The sequence below is a fragment of the Oryzias melastigma genome, linkage group LG4 (assembly GCF_002922805.2).
Source record: "Oryzias melastigma strain HK-1 linkage group LG4, ASM292280v2, whole genome shotgun sequence".
Taxonomy (NCBI): Eukaryota; Metazoa; Chordata; class Actinopteri; order Beloniformes; family Adrianichthyidae; genus Oryzias; species Oryzias melastigma.
Genome location: NC_050515.1, coordinates 81,130 through 93,720, shown reverse-complemented (window position 1 = coordinate 93,720; position 12,591 = coordinate 81,130). Strand labels below are relative to the sequence as shown.

General features: G+C 42.2%; 1 protein-coding gene across 1 annotated transcript in view; it reads right to left on the bottom strand.

Annotated features, from left to right (window-relative positions):
• polrmt (polymerase (RNA) mitochondrial (DNA directed)) overlaps positions 1-11,517 on the bottom strand; it is a 37,855-nt gene extending 26,338 nt beyond the window's left edge. The window contains exons 1-5 of the mRNA XM_024265371.2: positions 11,161-11,517; positions 9,414-9,512; positions 8,570-9,342; positions 6,258-6,391; positions 3,050-3,236 (exon numbers count right to left, since the gene is read on the bottom strand). Of these exons, the coding sequence (XP_024121139.1) occupies positions 3,050-3,236; positions 6,258-6,391; positions 8,570-9,342; positions 9,414-9,512; positions 11,161-11,284 (1,317 nt within the window). The 5' untranslated portion in view covers positions 11,285-11,517. The remainder of the gene's footprint in view (positions 1-3,049; positions 3,237-6,257; positions 6,392-8,569; positions 9,343-9,413; positions 9,513-11,160) is intronic.
• Positions 11,518-12,591: the final 1,074 nt, after the last annotated feature.

The following is a 12,591-nucleotide window of genomic DNA, read 5'->3' as shown; positions in this document are numbered from 1 at the left end:
CCTCTCGGGTCGCCTCTGTGGTCGTCTCTGAGGTCGTCTCTGTGGTCGTCTCTGTGGTCGTCTCTGTGGTCGTCTCTGAGGTCGTCTCTGAGGTCGCCTCTTCGGTCGTCTCTGAGGTCGTCTCTCTGGTCGTCTACGTGGTCGTCTCTCAGGTCGTCGTCTCTCAGGTCGTCGTCTCTCAGGTCGTCGTCTCTCAGGTCGTCGTCTCTCAGGTCGTCTCCGTCTCCGTCTCCACGTGTACGACTACTCTGACAGTTACCACCATAAACTTTACAAACAGATCCAGCTCCACTTTGAAAAGGAATTGGGGCCAATTCTCCAGGAAAATGTGATGAAAGAGGAACAGCTGATCTCTAACGAGCAGACGAAGGAGATCAAAGGAAACAAAACCTCATAACGAGCGGCGTGCTGATGAGGCGGAGCTCTGCAGCAAACATGGAGTCCTCCTGGGACCTGGCGGTCTGCTGCATGTTATCATGAGGACCACTTACAGGCTTTAAGGGGAGGGGGTGGTGGGGGGTCACAGTCCATCACAGACCATCAGCAGCTTCCTTGACCGGCGCCACAGACTTCTGCTCTCACGGTAAAAATACACGAGCAGCCGAACGCCGTCACTCACGTCAGCGATGTGACAGAACATGAGAAAAGCAGAACCAGAGAGTGGAAGGTGTTTGTGTAGCAGAGACGGTGAAGTCACGAGCTGAGAGGTTTTAGTTTGTGCACACTTGTGGTTTTAGAGATAATGTTTTTGTTTTTTCATAGGGACCGTACATCGGGGGCTTGTCCAGGATTCAGTTATCTTGGTGATGAGAACAGGATGACTTCCTGTCTGGTTTTGTGTGTACATCATAACGTAAAATGTTAGTAGGTGAACAGATTCCTCAGGCGGACTAAAAGAGTCCGGCTGAGCTGGTTTTGGTTCTGTTTAGAGGCGTCAGATCGTTGTGCGTATTTTTCAGAGTGTAAGTCGCAGTTTTTTCATAGTTTAGCCAGGGATGCGACTTGTACTCAGGAGCGACTTATTTGTTGGTTTTTTTGTTTGTTTTTTAGCCATAAATAGGCTCGTTTATTAGTTATTTTGCCAGTAAAAATGATTTCCATCCTCTGATCGTAACACAGCTGCACCTGTGCGGGAGGAGGAGCAATGGGTCAGGCAGCAGAAACAGACCCAAACGGCCCAGGGTTGTTCCTCCAACAACCACTAGAGGGTGCTGCATCTGTAGTACAAGTATTTGCTACTGACAGCAGCAGAAGAAGACGTGTCGTCTAAAGATGAAGGAGAATCTGATGGTTCTCCTCTTAAACTTTGATGTTTTTGACATTTGGTCCACAATGAAAGCAACTTTCAAGTTTACAACTCGATGTGGAAGAACTTGTTTTGCAAAATACTAAAGCAAAAGTCTGCGAGCTTTAACTCTGAAAAAGCCGTTCAGGTTGATTTCTCACCAACTACAGCCCAGTAGGAACCATGAAGTCTTCCTTCACCCTTAAAAACAAGACCCTGGTTTGTACTTATGCTACTGTAACTACCATGATAAACATAAATGAATTGTTCATTTTGAATGGAAAACAACACAAACATTAAAAGAAAATCCCATTTGTTTTAACAGAAGTTCCTTTCAAAATAAAAGCCACCCTCTCACAGATGCAGTAAAGGCAGCAGCAGGACGTGGAATGTCAGCAGTGATTCAATAAAAGTAGTTTATCTCTGTCAGAAACGTAAGTCCAACAAACCAAAATGAAATATTAATGAAGTGATCTCTGCCATATTTTTGAATCACACTTTAAATTCCTTAATTTTTTCAAGAATAGAAAATCTGCTTCATAATCCGTTGCTCCTTCATCGTGTTGCTCATTGACGTGCACTGATTTAATAAGGACCAAAACGGGTCAAAATGTTGTAGTTTGACCTTTGATCCAGACGGTCCGTCAGCTGGTTGTAAAGTTTGAGTTTGTTTCCTTTTTCCACTCTCTCACTTTTTACTTTAGTTCCTTTTTTAACATTTAGAAACTTTATTTTCCTGAATGAAAGAGCCACATGCTGCAGGTTGTTCCTGTACTAAAGTGAACTGACTACATGACAAACGGCGGGTCTTCAGGAGCTCCTGGAAAGTTTGAGATGTTTTGTTGCTGGTTTGTGGTCACAGGAAAACAGGTTGGAGGGAATCAGAGACGTCAACAGAGGAGACGTTCAGGACTAAATCCTGCTTTCAAATCAGAGCAAATATTCTCCCTGGAAAAAGCATCGAAATGGACCATTCTTCTTCTTTTAGACTTGTTCTGTCCAACATCTGAGCGGACGGATGATCACGGAGAACCTCTAGTGTCGGATTTTACCGTCACCTCGGGGTTACTGATCTTCTGACATGAAGGATATGTTTGTATAAACCCCTCTTGGCTAAACGTTACTCATATCGACCATGTTTGTATCTTTGTTTGGACAGGACAGCCCTCTGCTGTGGTGCTTCCTCCCTCTCTGTGGAATCATCTGGAAGTTTGCATCACAACTACAGACAGAGCAGGACTACAACGAGAAGAAGAAAAACATTTTCAAATCCGATTTAAACGTAAACAATTGAAAATGTGGATTTTTCTGTGGTATGGACAACATGAGATCTGATTTATATTATGGTATTAAGGACATTTTTATTGCTAAGACAAGAGTTTCTACGGTTTCTCTGTTACACTAGAGATCTTGTGTTTAGTTTTTCCTTAATTGTTCAAGATTTTTTTAATGCCTCCTGTTGGTGTCAAATTAAAAGTTGGAAGAATCTTATGTTAGCGAAGCTTCATAAAGTTTGTTTTTGTTGTATTTGAATATTTTACTGTTATAAAGTCACAAATGTAAGTGGAAATGTCTCAAACAGAGCAGCTGTTGGGCCAAAAATGACTTAAAATGGATTCATTAGATTAATTAATTACTGTCATGATGAATTAATCGCATCGTCAGCACGAGTTCTGTCAGGAGACTAAATGTTTTCCTGTCTTTGTTTTTGGGGGAACATCCGGACGGAGAGTAAACAAACAAACAAACAAACAAACAAACTACCTGAGTGTAGAACGGATGGACCAGCGGTGACCAGCTCTCATTGGTTAGCACCTGTGGGCGGGGCTCGTACCCGGGCTCCACCGCACAGACGGCCTTCAGCAGCATGTCCTTCTCGTCTCGCCGGAACACGCAGCTGCTGAAGAGGTCATCCAGGGTCAGCCCGTCCTCCTCCATCTGGTTCAGACACCTGCCAGCCAAAGAGCAGTTCTTCAGGTCCAGAGGAGTTCACCCTCGGAAACCCCGTCACTGTCAAAATGTTTATTTACAGAGCCGAATAGAAACTTCAGGATGCTTGGGATTGTGGGTAATGTAGTGTGGGACTTTGACGACTCCCTCCAGGTAAAGGTGTCATGTTGGGGAGAACTAAACTGGGACGTTTCTGTTGTCTGCGTTCGTTGAGTCCGTGTTCTGATCCAGAACAGCAGATTCTGAGCTACACAGACGGGATTTTTCCTCTAGACCAGGAGTGTCAAACTCGATCACACAGGGATCCGGCCCCCGGGCCGCGACTGTGACACCCCTGGTCTAGAGGATCATTAATCCTGAAAGAATCCCAAAAACATGCTGCCGTTTCTCTGACTGGACTGACTTCATGAGTCCATCCTGGAAGAGCTTTCTTCTTCTCAGCTTCATCAACCGCTCAGTTCTGCTTGCAGGTTGTACAGTGGCACTGCCCCCTTCAGGCCAGCGGGGGAACAGCAGCATGAGGCTGCGGCCTGAAGGAAGTCTTCAGTCTGGAGGACAGCAGAGCTTCAACAAGGAGAAAGTGACGAGCTCCGGAGGAATCCGGTTTAATAAGACGAGCTCCTGTGACGGCGAGGGTTTGAAAACGTCTTTCAGACGAGCTGGAAAAGAGTCTGTAATGGTAGTTGGAGCGAACGAGGGAGGCTGGAACAAAAACAGGATTAGTCTGGGAGCTGGACCCAGAGGAACAAAGAGGGCAGGGGGGTCGGCACACGGAGCGTAATCACCCGCTGATTGCTCGGCTGCACTCCAGGGAGCGCGGCGCTCTGGAGGACGCCGCGCTGCATGAACGCGCTCGAACAGGGAGGGGAGGGGCGGCGTGCACGGAGGAGGGCGGCGTGCACGGAGGTGACTGCCATGCTGAGAGCAACCTCAGCAGCAGTAATTAGCTGCTGAAGTCAGACGGAGGGAAACATCAGGCGGGAACAGGCCTCTGCAGAACGGTCACGCCGGCTGTAACCCCGCCCCCTGGCCTTCTATTGGACCACGCTGCAGATGGTCATGTGACCATCCCGACGGACGACAGAATTCTCATCCTGAAGATGCTGCTTCTTGTACTCGTTTTATTCTTTTCTTTCTTTTATTGCTTCCTGAGATTTTACTGTTATTTTTGTTTAATTTTTGTTCAGAATTTTAAATCATTTCTCTTTTTATTGCTGAGCACTTGGGGTTCTAAAGTGCTATAAGTAAATAAAGTTTCATTCATTGAGTTCAAACAGGTCCAGACTGACCTATAAGCACGAACAGAACCAGAACCAAGAAGACCCGTTTCCAGAAAAAGCATCAGAGATGAAAACAGGAAGTGAAGACGCAGACCAAAAACAGCATCAGCTTCTAAAAATATGAAGACGCTTTTGAAACTCGTGACTAAAATAGGATCAAAAACAAAAGTGATCTTCAGATTTAGTCCGAGTTAAACCCAGAGACCATGAAAGGGTTGAGAGAACGATGACGACGTTCTCAGCTGTAGCCAGTACCCCCCCCCCCTCATGCTGAGCTCACCTGTGCGGAGATAAATTGGGGTCAATTTATGTGAAAACCCAAATAAAACAACTTGAAATAATATTGTTGTTTGGCCAAAAGAAATTTAAAATAACCATAATTATTTTCAGATGTTTTGTTTTTTAGGTTTCAAAGCTCAAAATTTCAATGTCAGAACTTTTTTTTTTTCCAGTTTCATTTTTTTTTTTTTACCCTTTTTTCTGTTTGGAATCTGAAAATTCCAATTTCAAAAGTTTTGGCCCCATTGTGGCGTTTTGGGGCGAAAATATGTTCAAACTGAAAGAAAAGTTTTGAAATGAAAATTTGTTTTTTGAAGCCCAAAAACGGAACATTTGAAGCTGAAAATAATGGTATTTATTTTAAAAAAGCAAAAAGCTTTGAACATCTAAACATTAGGTAGTTTTATCTGGGTTTGGAGTAATATTGGCCCCCACGTGTCTCCATACACCTGAGATTCCAGAATTACTGTAGATGTGGAATATTTAAACTGCAGGCCTTTACTTTGACAACATCTCTACAAAATAAAAGCACCGCCATGTGTGAAATGAACAAAACTCTGACGACCCCCCCCCTTCAGAGAAACACCACACAACAGAAGAAACAGTGACAGACGCTTTAAAGCACAGTGAAAGTAGGACCCCTGCTGGTCCGAGTGGGTACTGCTGCTCCCAGTTCAAATTCTGTTTTAGTAAAAACTGAACAAAAGGTGAAAAATGTCATCACCAAACTTTTAAATATTTACAGTAATAAATATTTTTACTCAAAAATAATTGTATAGATTTGTAAACTCATCAGATGTTTGTTATTTGAACTTCGTCAAAAACCAATTAAACCATCAAAATAACAGAAATGATTTGATCACATGAATCTGTTCTGTTTCAGTCAAACTCAGAACAGAGTTTCTGTTTTAAAACGAAAACTTTTGTTTAATTTTTTCTAATTCTGTGAAAAGTGTTTTTATAAATGAATCATGTCAGCAGTTTATCAGTTATTAATGTTGAAGATCATCGTTTCTATGGGGTCAATTTAGGTCCATTTTTAGAAGGAAAAACCAGATCACAAAAAAACAACATTTGAAAACAGTTTGAAGTGTGAATGTACACAATGTAAACTTGAAGGAATTACTGAAAATTTGAAGATCAAATTATAAATCTGGTTAAAAATTATTATATTGACATTTTGAAAAAATATTATTGTAAATTTTACATCTGAATAGAACTGTTAACAAGTAAAAGAATGTTTATTTGTATTTTCAGCTCTTTTCCTCTCTCCCTCTTGACTTTCAGGTCAGTTTTCATGCCGAGCTGATCCTGTTTATGTGGGGGCGGGGCTTTCTGCTCATTGGCTACCGTCAGGTGACTCCTCACATTTCCTGTGTGAATCTCCCTGAACAGCTGAACTGGTGGACGGAGACGCCGCCGTCGTCACGGTAACGCCTCAAAGTTTGTGATTGAGGTCAAACCTGGAGATGACTTTGGGGGGGCAGTGGGGACTCCGGCCCATGCACTCCAGAGCCGCGGCGTAGGAGCCCAGGTTGGGCTTCAGACCAGCTTCTTCCAGCAGGATGAAGACGCGGCCGATTTGATTCAGCGAGCCCTGCAGGGAGACGGGGAGCGGTGAGGGACATTTCAGATGTTTCCTGTTTGCACTCCTCCCCTTAGAGAATCATCTTGGGGACCGACAGCCAATGACCATGAAATTAGGGGAAATCCACGGCGGATCCGGACTGAAGATTTTATAACTTATCAGATAAATGACAACAGATTGACGGGAAAAATGTTCCCCATCCAAGAGAAGACCAAAAAACATGACTAAAAACAAGCTAGAAAAAGCTGCAGTGCCTGCAGTAACGCTCGTGTGAATCTGAAAGGAGCCGCTGAAGATTGTTGAAGCTTCTGCTGAAGCTGCAAAAGCTGTTTGCAAAATGTTTAATTTGCTGAAAGACTGAAATGTTGTTAAAGAGATAAGAAAGAGCGCTTAAGTTTCTGGAACATTTGTAGTAAAAGTGCTTAAAAATCCCTAAAAACACGCCAACTTTGCAAAAATATTTAGTGTTACTTAAATATGAGCTAAACTGCAAATTGGCCCAAAAATCCTCAGTAGATGCTAAATAAGCCAAAAATACCAAAAATAATAATTGTTTAAATACTAGCTAAACTCCAAATTAGCCTAAAATTCCTCAGTAAACTAAATTAGCCAAAACCGTTAGCATGTTGCTAAAATATTAGCTAAACTCATTTGTTTTTCCAGAATTACTCTAAAGATGAAAATATACAGACGTGGACAAAAGTGTTCATACCCCTCAGTTAAAGGAGGACAAACCCACAATTCTCACTGAAATCACTCAAAACTTACAAAAGTAACAATAAATAAAACACCTGTGATGTCAATTAAAGGACACACCTGAGTTAATCATGTCACTCTGGTCAGATAGTTTTCAATCTTTCATTGAGGTACCATCATTTTTGTCCAGGCCTGTTTCATTAGTTTGTTTTTTTTAATAATTATGTTAATCAACGATTCAAAAGTGATGGTTGATTTTGATTATTTAATTATTTATTTATTGTTACTTTTGTAAGTTTCAAGTGATTTCAGTGAGAATTGTGGGTTTGTCCTTCTTTAACTGAGGGGTACCAACACTTTTGTCCTCGTCTGTAACCCATGAATATATTTAAAGGCTTGTTGCTGATCTACTGAAGTTGATCTTCTGATTTTCTCTCCAGGCGTTTTGGGTTCGAATGTTGTAATCGTACGTTTTTAACACACATCTTGAAACATTTATTTATGATTGTATGTTTAACTTTTTGGGGGATTTCTTCCATTGTTTACTAAACTGTTACATACCGATGAAAATATTTAGTTTGGTTTGATTATAAACAATAATCAACCCTGTATAATAACAACTTTAATAGTTTTTAAAACTTTAAAATGTTCCGTCTTTCGTAGGAACTACAACTTTGTCCTCGCGTGTTCAACATGCTGAAACCAAAACTGCTGTGAACTTCACAATCAATCAGAAAGGATTTAGAAAATCTCTAACTTCTGATTTCCATCTTGTTGTTCTTGATCTGTTTTTATTTGATTATCATTCCTCCCTCGTGCGTCTGTTGATTGGTCTCGTCTATAATTGTATCGTCCTTGAAATTGTTAATAAAGACATAAAAACAAAACAGAAACCGTTTGGTTACCTGCCAGCCTCACAGGTGTTTAGTTGCTTTAAAAGGATCAGGTGTGACATCACAACGTCCTCAAAAGACAACAACAGCTGTAATAATAATAATACGTGATGATGCTACTATGTTGTTCGATGCATTTTTTCCAATCGAGAGAAGACACAAAACTACAGATGAGAAGTTACTTCTTTGGCTCTTCTGTCTCTGGTCCTCAGATCAGACGAGATGAACCAAAACCAGTTCGACTCTCCAGGTTTAGCGCTTCTCTTCTTCTGGTTTTAAAGCGCCGGTGTGCATGCTGGTCCACAAGAACCGGTTCTACTGCTGTTTATTGACATTATTTGAGGAAAATAATGTGGTTGAAATTTAGAATTTTAATAAGAAATGTGAAACTGAAACATTTTAAACACATTTTTTTAAGGGTCAGACGTCAAAGTTCAAGCGGGTTTTCTGAATCCACAGGTTTGCTGCCTTTAAGACTTTATGACGCCGCAGGAACGCCGTTATTCCTGATGACTAAAAACCGCAGAGACTCGGACGGAGACAGACGATGAAAACCTCAGACGGGTCTGCAGGGTGAGGAGCTCCAGACCAGACTCACCTTCTTGGCCCAGACCCTCATCATGATGTTGTAGACTCCGGTGTTCAGGAGCTTCCGTCGACTCCGGACTCGGTGCTGACTCAGCAGGAAGCGCTGGGCCCGCTCCAGGTCCCCCATGAAGACGCAGGCCTCCAGGTAGGAGCGGATGCTGAGCTGGACGTCTCCGCTCGCCGCTCCCTCGGCGTCGAGCTGCAGCTGCTCTGCGGCCAACCGCTGGACGGCTTGGCCGCCGAGTTTCCCGTCGAGCTCCTCGGCTTCTGCCAGCTGCTCGTCCCGGAGCCGGGCGTGCTCCCCGCCGCCCTTCCCGTCACTGTCAGGAACCTTGTTTTTCGGGTCTTTCTGTTTCTTCTTCGATGGTTTTTTGGACGCGGCTGCCGAGGAAACGGCGGTTTGGATTTCCTCCGACAGTTTCAAACGGTTCTGTTTGGCCTTAGAGGAGACGGTTTTGTGCGCCGTTCCGGACGCCGTCGGACTTCCTTTAGACTTTGCCGAGTTCTGGTCTCTGACACTCGTCTGCAGCTTCTGCTGGAGGTGCTGCTGTTTCTTCAGCTTGTTCTTCTTCTCCCGAGTTAGTTTTTCCATCCAGCGGCTGGACTTGGTTCCTTTGGAAACCGGCTTTCCAGATTTGGGAATGTCCGGCTTCTCCTGAGGAGAGCCTTTGTGAGTCCTTCCAGAGGAGAAGGCCCTTCCGTGAGCGGGAACCTTTATGAACTGCACCTTCTGGACGTCTGAAGCCACGTCGGTCTGAAGCTGCTGAATCCTGGCTTCTAGGACTGAGAGACAAAACTTCAGCCGTCAATAAAAAATGACGTTTGGAGATTTACAGAGCAGCAAAACAACCGACCGTCCAGCAGCTGCCACTGTTCCAGAACACGCTTCTTCATGTCCTCCGACTTCGGAATGACCGTGGAAAAGGTTCTTCTTTGAGAAAGCGAAGAGATTCCTGAAACGGACACAGAAAAATGAGAGATAAAAGTGTTTGGAGGAGTTTATTATCAGGAATGAGGGGATGAAGCAGAAGATCCATCAATCGGCTTCGGCAGATATCAAAGTGAAATGAAAAGTCGTAAATTTAAAACTTTTAATATGGTAATTTTTTTGTTGTAAATTTACAACTTTTATCGTAAATTAATTACTTTCCTTGTAGATTTACGACTTTTTTGTCATAAATATACAATTTTTTCTCATAGATTTACGACTCGTCTTGTAAATTTATGACTTCGTGTGAATTTGCGATTACTTTCTCATGAATTTATTACTATTTTCTTGTTAAATTACGATTTTTTCTTGTCATTATACAACTTGTTTGTAATAAATTTATGACTTTTTTCTTGTAAATTAATGATTTTTTTCTCGTAAATTTATTATTTTTCTTGTAAATTAAGGACTTTTATTTTAATTCTAATTTATGATTTTCTTTTCTCGTAGATTTACGTGTTTCAGAGTCCTAAATTTACGACTTTGAAACACAAATTTACAGGCAAAAGTCTAATGTTTGTAAACAAACCCTAATACTCTGTTGTACTTTTGCATCAGGATGAAGTAAAACACTTTTTTTTTCTCCCATCATTTCACATAAACTAACAGGATCGAACCACAAACGGCTCCTAGAAAGATTTCTCTCTTCAGCTACAGATAAAATGCATCATGGTGATCAGCTGTACCAATAAATGTTCCATTAATGTTTACACACATCCGAAAACAATCTCACACAGCTCCTCCCCTTTACATCTTTGACCAATCAGATGGAGCCCTTCTCTGTTAGATGCCCCGCCTCCAAAACACAGAGCTTGTAAAAGTTTAAGCTATGGTGACTTTTATTAAATAAAGCAGCTGCAGTGAAGCAGAAATGATGCGTTCTGCCATCGTAAGTCACATGATCACATGACCCTTTTCCTCATTTCCAGCAGCGTCTTCAGATGAAGATGTTTCAATACAGGTATAAAACCAGAATCACGTTATGGTTCAAACAGACTAAACTGCTTTCAGACACGAACACGCTCAGAGACGGAACACCTCCATCGATGCATCAGGATTTAGAGTCTGCTGAGGTCAACATCACGGAGGTCCTGCTGTAAAACAGGAAACTGCAGCTGCTCGAGCGGAGGTCATCAGGTCAGACTCTGATCCCAGAGGCCTTCAAACCTCATGTCACCATGGCAACCCGTCCAGGTAAACCACCTGCTCCACGCAGGACAGGTTCAGCTCATGAAAACCAGCAGGTGGGATACTGCATGCAGCCACTGACAGGAAGTCATTGACCGGAAGTAGCTTTCCACGTGAATGTGTGTCCTTCTGTCAGCAGTGGCAGTTCTGGTCCCGACGTGCAGGTCCCGAAGGTTCTGCAGAACCTTGTAAATGTTCCTCAAAGAGGCGTGTTTACGCTCCGTTACCCCGCGTGCGCACGTGCGCAGGGTGCTGGTGCTTTGGGGTCTTGCTCAAGGACAGACGGGTTCGAACCGCAGCGTTTTGGCGCGTTTGTAAGGCAGTTCTCAAGAACCCAGACCGGAAGCACGTGTTTATTCGACTCTCCGCGGGTCCTGGAGGAGCCCGTCCTGCTCCGCCAGGTGAACTCCTCCTCCTCCACTCACCTGAAAAGCGACTCTTCGCCCGGACGCAGAGCTCGCAGCGACCCGCCGACCCCGCACGGACCGCACACCCCCCCACCGAGCCGCGGAGGCTGGCGGCGAAGGAGCAGAGCCGGACGAGGGACATGTTCGCATGATATAACCGCGCGTCCCGATCAGCGGGCGGCCATCTTTACCCAGACTGTACGAGCGGAGCCCGGAAATGATCGTCAGACCGGAAGACACGAGCTCCGAGACATGGATGGAGCGCGGCGGTCACGTGTTCTGTTGCTGTTTTTTGGTCAGTGCGATAAAAATGGTTACACGAAATCAAATCTGTTTCTGCTCAGCTGTTCAATGAAATACAACAACGTCAATGTTTATTTGTCGAAAAACAGAGTTTTTAAAGTACACAAATGAACTGATTGTTGAATAATTAAAACAAATAATAAAACTAATTGATTCATCAAAGTTTCATGAACCACTTTATTAAATTGACAGATTAGGCATTACAACGCATGGCATTATAAATGTATACTGTATGTGTGAAGATAAAATCAATTCAATTTGAGCATTAGTAAACCAGGAAAGCAATTATAAACCAAATTAACAACAAATATAAAATAAATAAAATTCAACATGGAAATCAAATTCTGACTGTACTCATAAATCTAAGTTAAATTGGGAGGAATCAATATATAAAAAATAACCTCAACTAAGATTATCCATAAATTAAAGGTAAAGGAAAAATCACATCTGTCCAGGTAAACTGACAAACAATTTAACAGTTTAGTGACAGTCTTATATTTTATCTTTTTTATAGATTTACAAAAATACAGAGCACCCCCTAAAAAACGACTCTTTCAAAAACCGACATTTGGAATAAAAAATAACTAAGTTGGTAAACAAAAACGGAATTTTCTTTTCTTTATCAATACAACCAAACTGAACTTTAGATTACATAAATAACGGAACTGTATTTTGTGTTGAAAGCCATGTACATAAATCACCCCAAAAACTGTTAACATTACAATCATAAAGTTAAAGCTTTTGAGTTTCAGTGTCATTTTTACCTGTCTGACACATATAAAAACATTAAACCTTAAATGTAGAAAATCTTGACAGTGATAAATATTGTTTGTTGTTTTGAAATGGATTTCTTTTATTTTTGGCAAAAATAAAAAAAAAAAATCTAAAATTACAAGTAAAGTTTTGTGAACCTAGTTTTGTATATGTTAAACAAAACATGAACCTCAATAACTTTAAAAGAAAAAAGTGCAATATTCTGCAGACCAGGGGCCCGTTCCAAGAAGCAGGTTCAACAAATTTTGAGTTCGAACCTGAACTTAGAGTCACTGGACTCTAAGTTCTCAAACTCAGAGTTTTCGGTTCCAGAACAGCTGAAAATGTTTGATTCAATCAACTTGAAGTTGTCAGAACCAGAATCAGGTGTGA